Here is an 18,300-nt window from a genome sequence, read left to right as displayed (position 1 = left end):
CATTATATTTAACTTCTAGGGGACACAAAATCAGTTCGCTATAACTGTAAATTCACTGTATCCAAGTTCATTACATCCGTAAAACTTTACAAGGAATTGTTAGGAATTTGGCTGGGGATTGCAAAAAACTTTATCAGTATATGTGCTATATCTGTGTTCGTACTAAAAGAGTTTTACTGTACACAGTATTAATGATTCCAATTGTAAGTTTATAATCTCCAAGCTTCCAACATTTCATGAGTTATTCAGCACCTACAACTTTGTATCTTTAAAAGTTCCTCAGAAATAAGGGAAATAACTCTTCAGAACACTGACCCAGAAAGACTTTATAGCTCCTCTCATTATGATCATGTCTCCATCCGTATGGCCAACCAATCATCACAGTGTTGTGTCGCAAACCTCCCAAACCAGCATTCTGAATCCTGAAATGTTTTAAAGTAACTCTCCTGATCACAATAAAGCAAGAACACTATAGTGAAAACACTAATATCATATGGAAAATTGTCAAACTACCTATTCTAAAGTTTATTTTAACTTTTCTCCAAAGTGTGTCCTTGGTTTCAGCTTTGCAAGTGTGAATCATTGTTTTAAAGTATCAATAAACTATGAAATAAAATTTGCATAACAAAAATGGCCCGAATTGTTTTAGATTTAAGGTTCATCGATACTCTGATAAGAGAGATAACTCTTCATGATATAAATGTCTATTATTCATTTATAATCTTGTCAAGTTGAAGTGTCTTTTTTGTCAGATTTTGCCCCGCAAGCTATGCTATAATTGTTTGTATTTTACTTAAAAAATACATTTCTTTTGGAAAATCATAAGAGTTAAAGAAACATTTTATATGATTGAGCAGAGGGTTTATGAACCTTAATGTATGAATGATAAGATCATTGGATACTTACATATGGCACATTCCAACAGAAACACTCTCACTCACTAATACATCTGAAAATCCCTTGACTCCAAATTGCTCAATGGTCCTGCTTAATTTCTACAATCAAAATGTTCATGCATATAAAAATCAACTGAAGAGGAGTTCATTTCTCTACTAGAATACACAAATCTAGCCTAACCTGTTTGGCAACCTGGGCATCGTCATATCGCTCCATGTATTTCCCCTCAATCACAGAATTCACCAGAGTCAAACCTTTCCCTGTAACACACACAAAAAAAAAAATTTTTCTTGGTAGCTCTCTCTCTAATCAGTGTTTGACTATTAATAGTGAGTGGATAAAACCTCCTTTATATATTCTTTTAAGCAGTATCTCAGATTTTTCAGATTTATCAGTTTAAAATATTTGAAGCATGTACATATACCGTTCAGCCCATTAGCAGATAAACAAGCTGCTTCAAAGTTTCCTTAGATATGACCAGTTGTTTACTTTTTTGCAGCATCAATTTAAGCAGAAGAGTCTCTGGATGACATATTTACCTGCTTTGAGCTGACTAGCAAAGGCCGCCATCTGTGGGTACTTGGGGCTCAAGTCATCTTCCAACTTCATTAACACCAGAAGCTGTGGTCTTTTTTTTTATTTTAAATAAATAAAACACTTAATATAGCACTATTTCCATTTGTTTTTGAAGTGCATTTTTTGGTTATTGTTTAGGAAACCGAGAGTTATTTTCTAGTTTTGAAAATGTGGGCCACACACACAGAGACGTGGAAGATTATAAAAAAAAAAATCAAATGCTATTGATTTTTCTGAAATGTGCAGTATTTTGAAAAACCTTCACACCATATTAATGAAAAACCAAAACACAGTTAAGGTTAAAATATATGGAAAAACAGATAAATGTTGTAATAGCAAAAATTTGCCACTTTTAATAGCCCAAAAAATACAGCATTGAATTATTATTCCACATCATATTTTGGGGTTAAAGTGTTGAAATCTGGTACAATGTTTGTGGGGGTTAAAGCATGTTTTACCTCAAAGTTCTGAATCTCTACAAAATCAGACAATAAGTTAAACTTCCTTGGAATGGCTCCATTTAACAGAAATGACATACAGGTAATTTATTTTCCTTTGTTAGACACCGTACCTCCAGTTCTTGGTATGGGGAATTCCTTGTTGTACCCGCAGTAAGGAGTATCGAGCAGCAGACATAGCCAAACCCCGGATTCCATCTCCCCACTCTTTCTCAGCACTACAATACCAGGTACAGATTTAGTATTCAAGTTCACTGATCTAATTCAACCATTGATCCAAGAATTTAACAAAATATTGAGGTAAAAATACATGAAGAAATAGTGGATGGGACCCTGAAATCACAAAATATATGGTATTCAAGATATCAATGTTCAAGATACCAAGGTTCTGTAGAACTGTACAATTTTTTTTTCTCAGGAACATTTTATTATATTTGACTACCTTATAACTTAAAAAATCTGAGAATTTAGCTTGTTCCTCCTACAGATCTGTAACTTACCCTTTGTATTCAATGTATTTGTATATACAGACAGCAATACCAATGGCTACCAGGGCATAGTACCAACTTGATATGAACATCAGAGTCACACATAGTGCCAGTCCAATAAGGGAGAGAATCCTGCAACACACAAACACACAATCTAAAGGAATTTGCTATGAAATTCATTTTTTGACTTGACTTTTACAAAATAAAGATACAGATACTTCAAGTAAAATTTTGTATTTGTTAACTTCCAACAAGTTCTGATACAAGATGTCTTTATGAAACAATGCTCCTAAGAGTAGTGAATTCATAGTTAACCTTTGACCTTTTTGCATGACCGTGACCAACTGTGCAGTTCATTAGATATGGTCATGCAGGGGTAGAAATAGACAGATAATTACACATGCCAAAATAATATGTCCTCTATCTTTGAATTTTGGAGCATATAATATCAACAATAATGTAAAACTTGGTTATAAAGAAGTCACTGGGACCTGTGAAATTACTTCGCTATATCCATAATTCGTTATATCCGTATAAGGAATTCGTAAAATTTATATAGCTGGGGATCCAAGAAAACTTTGCTATATCCATCAATTTTACTGTAACGAGTTTGCCAATGGTAGAACTTGAATCCTCTATCTTTGAATTTTGGAGCATATAATATAACAAAAATGAGTTTACCAATGGTAGAACTTGAATCGGGGTCTCCAGCTGGGTGTTCTCAGTAATGTCTGTAGAGCACATGCCATATTGACGAATCCATAGCACATCAGGAAGAACCTACAGTAAAAAATGTAAGCTATCTAATAAAGCATGAATTAAAGAAGCAACTGAACAAAACGAAATACTGAGATAATTGACAAATCTGTTACCTTTTCTAACAATTTTAATTATTTCTGCCTTGTCAAACAATAGTTACCGTATATACTTGCCTACAAGTCGGTTTTTGGGGAGTTAAACTTTGGTCCAAAACTCTTTATCCGACTTATACGCGAGTTATAAAAAGACTGGTATTTTAGTGGGTCAATCCCTCTAATTTAAGCTTAAAAATACAACCGACTTATAGGTGAGTATATACGGTAAGTTCCAAAATAAATAATATATGAAATGTAAAACAAAACTTTAACTGCATGGAGAAATCTGAAATTGTCCTTGAGTTTGGAATCTTACATGGTGATGATGGGTGCTACCATGTCAAGGTTGGCCACAAGGATTCCTAGCTCTGATATGAGGGCAGTTAATAGAAGAGCCCTGAAAGGCTCCCCCCTCTTAGTGGTTACCCCAAACACGTTCAGGAAAGGGATAACTCCATCACTAGCAATGGCTTGTAACAAACGAGGTGCTCCTATAAAAACATCAGTGTCACATCTGTATATTCCAATGCAAATAAATTATAATGTGCTTCTTTTTCATTAAAAATAACACATTTAATATCTAGCTTTTCTTTTAGATATCTTGTCTTCATATAAAATAGTGCAAGTTTACAAAAAAATGACAGCATTAAAGCATTGATCTCTCAATGGTTTAGGTGTGTATGTGAACTCATAAAATGTAACATTTGTACTGTTTTCATTGTTTTTTATTTCAGCTTTTTCACCTGTGAGACTTTGAAGTCCAGCTCCCAGGGTAGACAAAAATGACCCAATCAGAATCACCCACTCAGTGGGCCACGCCAACTTTGCCACAACCAAACCACCATTTATACTCTCTCCAAATCTGTCAAAAGATTAAAGAAAGGTCAAGGGTCATGAAAACCATGTCAAAAGTCACATGACTGGTTAATGCAGATTGGTCAGCTCTGCTCGAAATCACCAAATATTTAAATGATACTTACTTATCTCTTAGCAAATCCCCTTCAATGGTGCCAGCAAAGAAGAGTACGCAGCTAAAATCTAATGTGCATTAAGGAAATTTCACATCAGTTTTACATGCAGCAATTCTACAAAAATTTGTTTTGAAGTAACCTTTTCAATTCCATTTACTACATTTACAAATTGACATACATGTATTTTATTATTCTACATGCTAAAAGTTGTTCAAAGTCTATACAAGAAATGATCTCATTCAAACGAGACAAAAAGAGTTCCTCTTTACCTACTCTTCATTAATTTAAACTATTCAGAAAAATCTGATTGGATTGGGCCATGCAGTTTACAATGCCCATAGATAACCCCTCAATACAAAAAATATCTACTCTGCTAGTTTAACACAAACTGAGTCAATTCCAGAACAAGAGGCCCATGGGCCACAACGCTCACCTGAGTCAATATAGCCCTGCTGTTCTTTGTCAGATTTCTTCTCTTATATGTTCATATGTAAAACTTTGATCGCCTGTTCTAGGCATACCCTACCCCCAGGTGCCATGATTTTAATGAAATTGATTCTAAACTTTCTGAGGATGCTTCTATATTCATATAACTAATCATATAAGTAATCATGTTCTTGAAAACGGAATTTTAAAGATGTCTGCTTTCCTTCCGGGGGGGGGGGGGGGGGGGGGGGGGGGGGGGTCATGATTTGAACAAACTTGAATTTATGTTACCTGAGGATGATTCCATATCAATATAACTAATCATGGCTTTGTTGTTCTTGATCAGAAGATTTTTAAAGATATTTCCTATATATGTTCTTTTGTAAAACTTTGATCCGGCCATCCCTCTTCATGGCCGGCCACCCTACTACTGGAGGATGCCTTGAACAAACTTGAATCTAAAATACTTGGGGATGCTTCCATATCAATATGACTAATCATGGTTTTTTTCTGTTCTTGAAAAAGACTTTTAAAAAGATTTTTCCTATATATTCCCATGTAAAACTTTGATCCCCCATTGTGGCCCAACCCTACCACCGGGGGTCATGATTCGAACAAACTTGAATCTACACTACCTGAGGATGATTCCATATCAAAATGACTAATTGTGGCCTTGTTGTTCTTGAGAAGAAGATTTTTAAAGATTTTTTCCTATATATTCCTATGTAAAACTTTGATCCCCCATTGTGGCCCCACCCTACCCCCGGGGGTCATGATTTGAACAAACTTGAATCTACACCACCTGAAGATGCTTCCATATAGATATGACTAATCATAGCTTTGCTGTTCTTGAGAAGAAGATTTTTAAAGATTTTTTCTACATACACCTATGTTAAACTTATCCCTCACTGTGGCCCCACCCTACCCCCAGGGATCATGATTTGAACAAACTTGAATCTACACTATGTAATGAAGGTTTCACATAAATTTTAACTTTTTCAGCCCAGTGGTTCTTGAGAAGATTTTTAAAAGATTCCACCAAATTTTCACTAATTCTTAATTATCTCCCCTAGAAAGAGGTCGTGGCCCTTCATTTTAATAAAATTGAATCCCCTTTACCCAAGGATGCTTTGTTGCAAGTTTGGTTGAAATTGACCAAGTGGTTCTGGAGAAGAAGTCGAAAATATGAAAAGTTTACAGACGGACGGACGGACAGACAGGCAGACAGACAGACAGATGGACGACAGACAAAATGTGATCAGAAAAGCTCACTTGAGCTTTCAGCTCAGGTGAGCTAAAAACGAAGGATACAAACAAAAGAAGTGGTGCTAATGGCAGCAATGGTTCCTGCTGGGATGGATTTGGAGGCATCTGCTAAATCTCCTGACCTGTTGGAACCAGCCATTATACCTGTAAAAGGCACAACAAAGTTGTAATGATGAATGTAATTTGTATTTCAACAACGTTTTGCAGCTTGTACAGAAACAATCTTACACAAAAAAAGGAAGTACATTTACAACATACATGATTTCTTTTACTGATATACAAGTTAAATCTCTCATACAGTAGACCATTCAAAGTAAAGACATTGTTAATATTTACATATGTTAACTCAGTATTCAGCTATGGACAACACTGGATTGAGCATGTGAAATATGCAGAGTGACAAAAACTGAAATCATTATCAAAATGAATTTTACCTACCTGTTACTGATGGGAAATAAATAGCCAACAAAACCATAAAAGAGGAAGTGATGTCGGCAACGATTTCTCCATAGGCTCGGTTACCTTTCGTGTCAGTGCCAATAATTTTACCCTCTTCTGTGTAACGGTTGTGTAGATTGGCTGTACAAAAGAACACCATCATTAAAATCTTATATTTTTGAAAGGAACCTTAAAATTGAAATAAATTTGATCTGCAAGCTTACTTGCTTACCAGTATTTGCTACAAGTGCTCAGAATGTACAACTAACAAACATGACTAAATTTACAAAATTAAACTTTCTTATATTTGTTTTAAACAAATATTTAGAGATGAGCACAGACTGATAAATACATGTTCTACATGTAAAGAGGTAAAAAAAAAAATGTTTATCTCCTCCATCTTTGGGGCATGAAACCAGCTTACCATGAAATACTCCACTGGCCAGACCTGGAATTCCGTCCACCACTCTAGTTTCATGTTCATTGAAGAAGTCATCACATGTCTCATTGAAGCAATGTTTAGCGTACAGTGTTGTATAGTTGTCCTTACTACATGTAAACCTTCCGTTTGTCTCCGCCATGTCACTTGTTAACAGCCTATCTCCAAGGTAACATATCCTAGAAGATGGAAATGCATAGTAGTAGAGATAATATTAGGATAATATATAATTAAGAGCCAAACTTCTTTCTCATTAATGAAACCAATAAGTTTTTTGAGTTGTCAAAAAAAAATAAAGGAAAAGCTACAGTAACAGCCACATTTGGCCTCATTTAACTTAACATTCAAAAGAGTCAAAATTTCAATAGTTTGTAATTAAGAATCTTAAATGATTCTTGTTTGAAAAAAAAGTATTGAATGTTGATTTAAAGCCAACATGGAGGCAATGAGAGGGTGATAAAATATAACACTTTCTTAAATTTCCTCAATTTTGATGCAATTTTGTCAAATTTGAGATACTTTCATTTTGTGCAAAGCTAGCTTATCTGAGATTTTCATACAAAAGATGCATCTGATACAAAAGCATGATAAATATATATTCAGTAGATAGGCACTCTTTTTCTCTGAAACAAAATTTACTTTAAGACTGATGAAAATTCAATTGAAGATGAGAAAATTTAGAAATGGGCAAAATTAATGACCTTCCTTAGACTTTTGAGTATGAAACAGGAATGACAATAGGTGTTTAATCATAAACTATTGCATCATCTTAAGAGACACCTAAAGCAGGGGCCAACAAGGGCCCATAGTCTGAAAAAGTTGTTGGCAGAACCTTCAAATACTATAAATGAACTTTTTTCATGGGTTCATAATTCTGCAGATTCCTTTCATTGCCACTATTTGCCTTTGATGTACTTTAAGGATGACGTTTACTCAGATGACAAAAAATTCCACTGATAAGAACGAAAAACCACCTATTGCACATTGTACACTTATGATTCTTGTGTTAAATTTCAATTTCAAATAACTAGGTCAATGACCTACTTTTCATGCTAGTGGCCCCTGAGTATTTCTCGGAAAATACCTCAATTTTTCACACTATGACCAGTTTTTTCTTTACTCACAAAATATTACAAGCAACAAAACTCTTTAAATAATGAAATATAATAGCAATGGAACAGCATTACTTCATATAAATAAATGATTAGAGTTTGGGCCATAAACTTATTAATTATTACAGTCTGAATTTCCTCTGTCAGATTTCTATTTTTTCACCATTTTTAATCTTATATTACAAAAATCTGAATGATAAGAACTCTAAATTATTTATAGCCTCAGTTTACTTTTGTTGCCCTTATTTTAATGGTATTAAAATTAAATGACGTCAATGATCAAATTATTGAGATATGTTGTCTGGAATGGTTTTTGTTCATATTTTTGATTTTCTTTATTTCATGGCATTCAATTATTTGAAATAATTCAAGAGCTTTAACACACATAATATTTGCAAAATGATGTTTAAAAATACATGTAACCTTTACTTTGTAATTGATATTGCAAGAAATATAATTTTGTGACAAAAATGAAAAATTAAAAATTTAGTCCGAATTTCCTCTGCATTACCATATATTGACTTTTGTTCTTACATATTTTCTTCAAATAATAAAATTTTAAATTTTTAAATTGATATTGAGTTAAAACTTGGTTATTTTATCCATTTAGAACAATTTTTGATTTAACATATTGTACTTTATAAAATTTCCCCTCTGTCTTCTGAAACCTGAGTAAACGTCATCCTTAAGAATGTATGCTGCAGCCAATTTCCACAAAAAATTGGTGACTGCATACATAGCTATTCCCTAAATTAACACCATGCAGAAAACATTGGTAATCAAAGATTACGAAGTTCACCTTGACAAATGTTATCTATACGTAAGGCAAATCTAAAATAAATTTTTCTTTTCTAGTTAGTGTACATCCCAAAATCAATATCCATGCAAGTTTGGTGTAAGTAGAACTTAAATTTACTCGAAAATAAATCTGCTCCAAAAACTTTTACCCTGTTTAATAATCAAGAAAATTTTGACAGTTCCAACATCCAAAGCAGATCTGGAAGTTTTCATCCTTAGATGCACCATCTATGCCAAAAACATTACCCTGGTCACTCATCTGGAAAATGTAGGTCAGATTTAGAATCCAAAGCAAGTCTGGAAGTGTCCAGCCCTATAGATACATCATCCATGCTACCAGTAATTTGTTTAAAATATAGCTGAAATTAACTACATAATCTGGAAAATCTAAAAAGTACTTCAATCTACTGTATTTTAATAATGAACAAATTTTTAAGACTAAAGTGGTTATGGTGGCATAACTTTTTTAATAAAATGTGATTTGGTGTCTACATTGCAGGTATAAAGATATGCACCCTGTCAATTTATCATCGTTTGATCCTTATTTGTTGAATTTTAAAACACTTTATTTTTGTCAATGATGCAACCTATGGGTATAGAGGTTGGATTTCAGATCATGTGACATCAATAATCCAAACATACAAATGACACAGTAGGTCAATGGAGTGGACCAGATCAGAAATCTTTAGCTCAATGCAAAGATATTTCAGATCTGCTTGCAGGAAACTTGATGTATGTTTCATTTAAGATTTCAGCTGTGAATTTCAAAATTGTTTTCAGGAAACTTCTTGCTGTTTTCCTGTCAGTGTGTATTTCAAATTTGTTTGCTTGAAACTTGGAACAAACTTTTTCATTTCACTGTGAAATAGATTCCCTGATAACATCATTCACTTACCGAACATTATCATCCTTTGTGGCAGCAAATATACCAATGTATATACATAGAATGGACAGAATGACACAAGCAAGTGAAAGGGCTGCAAACTTGCTGACAAATCGCACCCCAACAAATACGATAAGAGCTAGGATAAGAAGAATCACAGTGCCATATATTCTGTAGGCATTGAAAGCATTGGCCTCTATGGTTACATCTCCAAAAATTGACAAGACAGGTGCAATAAATTTCTGAAAGAAAGAATACCATATGTTTAATCTTCTGCAAACCAGACTAGCTATTCTCTAACTTTAAAACTGAAATTTCTTTACAGAAATATTTTTTGTGAAAAGATTTGTTGCCTTTTTGACAAGGTGAATCGAAACTCACAAATAACTGTAATCCAATTATTGTGAGCACAACTTTTATTCATGATTTTTAAGTTATAAATCCATCTCTGTGAGCATTTAATTTTTGCAGATGAAGAAACACAGAAATGAATGGCTTGTAGCTAGAATTTATTTCTGTGTAAAAGAAGATTGCAAAGCTTGCAAATATTTCTCACTTGCAAAAAAATATTTGTTTAAAGCATGTATGTTGTAATACAACTTTTAAGTGAAATAAATGTACAAATTAAAAAAAAAAACCCAGAGTTTCTATAAAAAGTTTGCCTACCACTAGAATTTCCACGGCTCCTATAATATACATGGAAGATGCCACTGAGGTTCCAAGATAGAATAGCACCCCTACAGCTCCCCCAAACTCTGGCCCCAGGGCACGAGAAATCATGAAGTACGACCCACCTGCTGGTACAACACCATTGGTTGCTATGGCACTCATAGATATGGCCGTCAGAAAAGTCTGGAAAAGGAAGTACCACTCTGTATGATTTTTTTACCTTAAGTTCAAATTATTTGTCATTTACAAAATATAAATCATGAAATCAAAAACATGAATGTCATGTGGATTCCTCTCAAAAAAGAAATGACTGAATAATCTGGGGTTTAACAGTATTTATTTATAAATTGCTAGTGTTTAGGACCTGTGAAAAATAAAACAAAGCAGAAAAAATGTCTATACTTAGAGTATAACTGTCTTCTTGTTTGTTATTTCAAACAATTACTGGTAATGCTGATTTATTGGTCGCAAACTGAGTTTTACCAGCAATGCATCAGTAGAGCCCGTAAAATGGATGTTTGTAACCATTGAATCAGCATTAAGTTGCAAATAACAAATGAGAAGATAGTTATTCCCATTCTAAAGAATTTAATACATTTTTATTTGATGTATACATCTTATTTGATGGGGTTTGCTTTTTAAGAAACACGTCACAAAACTTTTAATGCCTGATGTGTATTTGCATCATTCCATTGTGACATCAATAAAAAGGTTACACGCTTGTTAATGCTTGTTTAACAGACTCAAACATCGAGTGCATTAGCAATTCTAAATAGAGATTACAAAAAAAGTTACATTAGTATTGCAAAATTTACTCTCAGAGATAAAGATAAAATTATTTTCCAAAAGTTTATTTGGTCTCATGTCCCCATCTGAGGCAAAGTTTATTGAATTTTGCATGGCCTAGGTAAGATGAAAAAATAAAGATAATTACAGATAATTACATGATTCAAAAATATTTCATAAGAATTTTTTCTAATCATGTGTGAATACTCACTGTAAAACAACAAATAATGACTATTCCCAGACTCTCTAATGCTCCAGCCATCCCTACGATCCATGTCATACGAATAAACAGCAGCACTCCAAAAATGTTTTGTATAGTGGGGAGGTATACCCCTAATAGAGTTCCCAGCTTTACCTACAGAACATAAAATATGGAATCATACTTAATCATCTACAGAACATAAAACGTGGAATCATTTTACTAGATAATCACAACTGAACATCTTTATTTCGTTCTAGAAAGTTGTTTCCTTTGCGCTATTCTCTAACCACTTCAAAAGTAAAATTAGGTGAAATATTATAGGAGTTCTAAACTTTCTTTACCCTATATTTTGAGTCTTCCACAAGTTACATTGATGTGGTATAAATTGTTTGTATTTAGGACAATTTTTATTGTTAAACAAATTTACATAGAGGCATAAACGATATCCATTGTTTTTTAGTTGGATATGGAATTTATTTCATGAGTGGGACAGGATGTTTTGATATTTTCATAAGTGTGAAGCGAGAGTTAAAATACCAAAATATCCTGTATCATGAGTGAAATAAACTCCATATATAACTACAAAACATGGAATTTTCCGTTTATTACTTTGTTTTTTTTTTTTCTTTTGCACTTATCACCTATAATAGCTGTCTTTTCGTAATGCAGTGGCATATGCTATAATGTCATAGCTGAGCAGTTGTGAGATGTCATAGCTAAATGACTGGGAGATTGAAAATTGTTAACATAGATTTTAACAAAAAATTGGTGCAATTTTGGCAGTTTTAGTCAGTGTAAGGATGGTTATAATTCACTTCCATTATCTATGGATGGAGAGTCTTGAAACAAATGTTATTTTCACTTTAAAAAAAAGCATGTCTTTGAAAACATAAATGTTTACTTATTCAACAGGTAAATTACAAGACTTTACTACTGGAAATGTAAAAAAGTTTTTTTTTCAAATGCATCTTTGTTATGCATTAATGTTAGCTAGTTACACAAGAAGAAATTTTGGTCAAGATTTATAGATTTATTTTGAATCAGCTAGTCAATTATATCTTTACTCAAATATTACTGCAGGACTTGAAGAAAACTACCAGCCCACAGTTGTTTTCAAGTTATACTTCCAATTTATCGTCTTCAAATATAAATTGTGAAAATGTCGTAAAGAAACAAAAAAAAAAAAGAAAAACCATGATGTGTCCATTAACTAAAGCAAAATTGTTGTATCGAGCAATAAATGCATGCCTTTGATTTCACAAATAAGAATTTGAGTGGCCAGTAGCGAGTTGGAAATATTCATCAAAACTAATGCCCATTATACCCGGTAGTTAAAAAATGCTGACATTTGATTAACATGCATCGATCTCATTCTAGCCAGTAAACTTTAAGCATCATAGCAAACAATCAAAAGTTGGTCAAAAAATTAAAATTTCTCAAATATGTATTTAAGAAAGCCAAAGCATGATCATGGTAAGTCAAGTTTTCTTTTATTCAGCTGGCGTAAAATCAGATTTTGCTGTATTTTAGTCTTATAACAAATCACTCACCCAACACTTTGTGACCAGGGTTATCCCTAAGAATTGAAATAGAAGGGGACATTTAAAAAATAGAAGGGGATCTGGAGTTCCTCCCCTAATGAGGAGTTTAGGAGGAATACCAAAATAACCGGAGGATTACATCATTATAGGAGGGGAAATTCCCTGGCCCCCGGGTCTTCGGGACAACCCTGGTGACAGAAAAGGAGAAAATGTTTGACTAGAAAGGAAATCGAACCCAGGACCCCTGCATCACTAGTCAGTACCTAATGAGCTACCCAGGCCAATATCCATCGCCCAAACCATTACATCTTCATATATACCTTGATTCTTAAACAGATCTACCTTCATTATTATATAAATGATCTGCAAGACTTAAAAATTTTCACAATACCTTTAAATTACGGAACTATAGCAGCATGGAGCAACAACTATTTAAATGCTATTTTGAAGATCTTCTCTCATTATTCAGTTCGGGGTAAAAAATTTAGCTTTAAATTGTCATGCAAAGAAAAACCTGATTCAACAATATAAAGTGATGCTATATTAATTTTGACAACATGTTAAGTTTTAGACTAAGCCAAAAGACAACAGCAAGGATGTTGATCAGAAGTTTCTGAAAATGGGTTCAGATGGAGACTTAAAAAATTATGGAAATTTTCATGCTCAAAACATGGGTGCTAATTAAAAACAACATCTGACTACCTGTTCATCACCCTAAAAAAACAAAGATTGTTTAAAACTGGTCATTCCAGTGACCAAAATGTATACAAAACTTCATTTCTAAGTAACACTACTTTTCTTTGAATGAACTTAGTTAAAATACTACCAAAATGCAGTTCAAAAATTTATTGACCTGACAAAGTGGAAACCGAAAAAAAAATTCTGTATGTTGTGGTAGACCCCCTTAAATTTCTAGCTTTCTCAACACATGAATAAATAATCAGGCAAAATCAATTTGAGCCGTAAGAGAAAAATCAGGATTCAATACCAGATCCAGACAGTAAATCTATCAACCACTTGTTTTATAACTCCCTGAATGCCTCCAAATGGAATAGAGATCACACATCATACTAAAATTTTACCAAATGGGAAAGTTTTTTTTTTTTTAAATAAATTTATGACTGTGTTTTCCCCCCTTTATAATCTATAGCTGTATAGCTAGAAGGTTCAATTAAGGTTGCATCAAAATGCAGCTGAATTGGAATATATTTCATGAGAAATTTGCTGATTCAGGCATTTCCAAAAAAAAAAAAAGAATAGCTAGGGGTTATAAATAAATAAAATCAATATGAAAATTTCTTATCTAAGACAAAATTTGTCTTTAAATATTGAAAAGTTGGTAGCCAATACCATCAGCAATTCCGGATAAAAAAAAAACATGACTCTGTAAGGGTGCTACTTTACAATTCCATTTGTTCATCTTCATGTTTCATTTCTGAGGGCCTCCAATTTAATGAGGCCCCAAAATACTTCCTTGCAACATCTATTATTTACAGATCCACATACCGTCTTTGGTCTGGACTTGTAATTTTCACTGATATTGGGTTCCACACCACCTTGGTAATTGGCAATGCGGTTGAGAATTTGAGAGATTTTTCCTCTTTCATGCAGATCATCCTACAAGATACAAATCTTTTAAGAATTCCCACAAATCAAATTTGCTGATATAATACATCAATTTTACCCAGGCATTTCTAAATTTTTGTGATTTGATTGTATACAGTACTTAACATATTTTAAAAAATAATGACTATGCCATAAAATAATCTAATAATTGTTGATATTATACCCATTAAACAGTCAAACTCTAGATGCAAGTTGATATAAATTGGCAAATAAATGGATAAATTACTTGAATATTCTATTATTTATGATCAAAAATATAATACAACTATTTGCAATTACTATCACAAGTTTTGAGAAATAACAAACAATTGAAGACTGAAATGTTTTTTTTTTCCTTTCATTATCAATCAGCTAATTTAACTAATTAAAGTCTGTTATTAACATTTCAAAGGTACTTGGGCAAGAATAGGCTAGCACATTATGCAAAAAAAAATTTTCTCGATTAAGTGAGTCACATATATGTAAATAGATTGAAGTACAAACTATTTACATATTTTTTACAATTATAGTTGGACTTTTTAGCTCACCTGAGCTGAAAGCTCAAGTGAGCTTTTCTGATCACATTTTGTCTGTAGTCCGTCTGTCTGTCTGTAAACTTTTAACATTTTCAACTTCCTCTCCAGAACCACTGGGCCAATTTCAACCAAACTTGCCACAAAGCATCCTTGGGTGAAGGGGATTCAAGTTTGTTCAAATGAAGGGCCATGCCCTCTTTCAAGGGGATATAATGAAGAAATAGTGAAAAATTGAAGGCATGTTTTAAAAATCTTCTTCTCAAGAACCACTGGGCCAGAAAAGCTGAAACTTATGTGGAAGCATCCTGGGATAGTGTAGATTCTAAATTGTTCAAATCATGACCCCTGGGGGTAGGGCGGGGCCACAATAGGGAATCCAAGTTTTACATTGAAATATATAGGAAAAATCTTAATCTTCTCAAGAACCACTGGGCCAGAAATGCTGAAACTTATGTGGAAGCATCCTGGGGTAGCGTAGATTCTAAATTGTTCAAATCATGACCCCTGGGGGTAGGGCGGGGCCACAATAGGGAATCCAAGTTTTACATTGAAATATATAGGAACAAGAGGCCCATGGGCCACATCGCTCACCTGAGCACATTGGCAAGGCAAAAGCACAAATCAGTTCAGTATTGAAAAGATTACGGGGGTGGGGGGGGGGGGGGGGCTTGAATTTTAAACTACCTGATGATGCTTTCATGTCAATATAACAAATGGCTTTGTTGTACTTGAAAGGATTTTTAAAAAAAATTCCCATATATTCTTTTGTAAAATTTGATCACCCATTGTGGCTCCTCCCTATCCCAGGGGTCATCATTTGAACAAACTTGAATCTACACTTCCTGAGGATGCTTCCATATCAATATGACTTAACATAGCTTTTCTGTTCTTGAGAAGAAATTTTTTTCTATATGTTCTTATGTAAAACTTTCGATCCCCCTATTGGGCCCCACCCTACCCTCGGGGATCATCATTTGAACAAAATTGAATTTCCACTACCTGAGGATGCTTCCATATCAAAATGACTAAACATGATTTTCATTTCTTGAGAAGAAGAAATTTTCCTATATGTTCCTATGTAAAATTTTCGATCCCCCATTATGGCCCATCCCTATCCCCTGGGGTCATCATTTTAACAAACTTGAATCTACACTACCTGAGGATGCTTCCATATCAAAATGACAAATCATGGCTTTGCAGTTCTTCATCAGAAGATATCTTCCTATATATTTCTATTTCAGACTTTTATCCTCCATTGTGGCCCCACCCTACCCCAGGGAGTCATGATTTGAACAAACTTGAATCTACACTACCTGAGGATACTTCCACATAAATATGATCAATCAGGGCTTTGCTGTTCCTGAGAAAAAGATTTTTAAAGATTTTTCCTATATATTTCTATGTCAGACTTTGAGCCTCCATTGTGGCCCCGCCCTACCCCCAGGGGTCAGGATTTGAACAAACTTGAATCTACACTACCTGAGGATGCTTCCATATAAATATGACTCATCATGGCTTTGCTGTTATTGAGAAGAAGATTTTTAAAGATTTTTTCTATATATTTCTATGTAAAACTTTGATCCTCCATTGTGGCCCCGCCCTACCCCCAGGGGTCATGATTTAAACAAACTTGAATCTACACTACCTGAGGATGCTTCCATATAAATATGACTCATCATGGCTTTGCTGTTCTTGAGAAGAAGATTTTTAAAGGTTTTTCCTATATATTTCTATGTAAAACTTCGATCCTCCACTGTAGCCCCGCCCTACCCCCGGGGGTCATGATTTGAACAAACTTGAATCTACACTACCTGAGGATGCTTCCACATGAGTTTCATCTTCCCTGGCTTTGTGGTTCTTGAGAAGAAGATTTTTAAAAGATGCACTTAATTTTTCACTAATTCTTTATTATCTCCCCTTGAAAGAGGGCGTGGCCCTTCATTTGAACAAACTTGAATCCCCTTCACCCAAGGATACTTTGTGGCAAGTTTGGTTGAAATTGGCCCAGTGGTTTTTGAGAAGAAGTCGAAAATGTGAAAAGTTTACAGACGGACGGACGGACAGACAGACAGACAGACAGACAGACAGACGGACAGACAGACAGACGGACTACAGACAAAATGTGATCAGAAAAGCTCACTTGAGCCTTCGGCACAGGTGAGCTAAAAATCTTTTAAAATCTTCTTCTCAAGAACCACTGGGCCAGAAAAGCTGAAACTTATGTGGAAGCATCCTGTAGTAGCGTAGATTCTAATTTGTTCAAATCATGACCCCCGGGGGTAGGGTGGGGCCACAATAGGTGTTACAAGGGGGAAATCTGGTAAAGAACAGCATGGCCAAAGTTACTCAGGTGAGCGATGTGGCCCATGGGCCTCTTGTTTGGATAATGCTGACACACAGAAAGATAACTCATCATAGAAAATGCTGTGAGGACCAATCAAACTCTAAAATTTCCTAGATTGTCCTATGTTAATGTTTGCTCTGATGTAAAATATACAGTACAAGCTGTAAGTGTATTATATATGCTCGAGTCCAAACTATTTGGATAATGTCATATAACTGTCATATAATATATTGAACCCCACGATATTTTGAACCCGGGTTTAAAATACCGCTGCAAAATATTGAACCCCCCATAAAATATTGAACCCGGGTTCAAAATATTATGCTATATATTGAACCCCTGTTCAATATATCGCGATATCAAAATATTATGCTACACCGGTACTTACTGCATACAGCTCCATCTGCTGTGAGTACGGAGATTCCAGTTCATCATTGCTTGCCAAGGGATTATTGTCCAAATTACGGGAAGTGTCCTCACCTAAAATTTATTTAACAAAAGAGACTGTCAAAATATTTCAGTTTATGCAACAAAAATCTCCTTCATGCACAACACTATTAAAAAAAACTTTATATAGCAAACATAATTTTCATTTTTTCCATTATATGAAAAAAAAAATATATAAATTCTATGATATTTTTTGCTCTAGCTGTAAATGATAATTATATTTTTTGGTATTATTTTCATTCATGCAGTCAGGTGAAATTGATAAACTTATCAAATGTTGTAAAATTAAGTACATGTATTATAATTTCAAGTACTTAACTTGGACATTTATAGATGATCTTTTTAAAAAATCATTAAATATAATTTATGGATAAAATTAGTTAGGAAAGATCTGCGTTTTCCTTATTAGATCTGTCCTATAATAGCTCAGTATTGTCCCTTGCCAGTGTGTGAACTCTTCAGCAGGCAAAAAATATACTTTTTGATTAAGGCACATCAGGTAATTAAAAGAATCACTCCCTGCAAAACAGGGTGTGTGATTCCCAATCTGTCTGGCTACTGAAC

At 34.0% G+C, this 18,300-nt stretch overlaps 1 protein-coding gene across 1 annotated transcript in view; it reads right to left on the bottom strand.

The window, feature by feature from the left end:
• LOC133175526 (solute carrier family 12 member 4-like) overlaps positions 1-18,300 on the bottom strand; it is a 40,507-nt gene that overhangs the window by 10,578 nt on the left and 11,629 nt on the right. The window contains exons 2-19 of the mRNA XM_061310642.1: positions 17,678-17,769; positions 14,299-14,421; positions 11,273-11,416; positions 10,273-10,458; positions 9,619-9,848; positions 6,799-6,992; positions 6,375-6,515; positions 5,982-6,080; positions 4,254-4,311; positions 4,017-4,135; positions 3,590-3,764; positions 3,101-3,199; positions 2,432-2,551; positions 2,045-2,149; positions 1,437-1,525; positions 1,078-1,157; positions 907-995; positions 316-422 (exon numbers count right to left, since the gene is read on the bottom strand). Of these exons, the coding sequence (XP_061166626.1) occupies positions 316-422; positions 907-995; positions 1,078-1,157; positions 1,437-1,525; positions 2,045-2,149; positions 2,432-2,551; positions 3,101-3,199; positions 3,590-3,764; positions 4,017-4,135; positions 4,254-4,311; positions 5,982-6,080; positions 6,375-6,515; positions 6,799-6,992; positions 9,619-9,848; positions 10,273-10,458; positions 11,273-11,416; positions 14,299-14,421; positions 17,678-17,769 (2,250 nt within the window). The remainder of the gene's footprint in view (positions 1-315; positions 423-906; positions 996-1,077; positions 1,158-1,436; positions 1,526-2,044; positions 2,150-2,431; positions 2,552-3,100; positions 3,200-3,589; positions 3,765-4,016; positions 4,136-4,253; positions 4,312-5,981; positions 6,081-6,374; positions 6,516-6,798; positions 6,993-9,618; positions 9,849-10,272; positions 10,459-11,272; positions 11,417-14,298; positions 14,422-17,677; positions 17,770-18,300) is intronic.

This window comes from Saccostrea echinata, unplaced genomic scaffold (genome assembly GCF_033153115.1).
Source record: "Saccostrea echinata isolate AGI-Se365-2 ecotype Australia unplaced genomic scaffold, CSIRO_AGI_Sech_v1 ptg000062l, whole genome shotgun sequence".
Classification (NCBI taxonomy): domain Eukaryota; kingdom Metazoa; phylum Mollusca; class Bivalvia; order Ostreida; family Ostreidae; genus Saccostrea; species Saccostrea echinata.
Note: the sequence above shows the minus strand (reverse complement) of the source record. Positions and strands in the feature narration are given on the sequence as shown.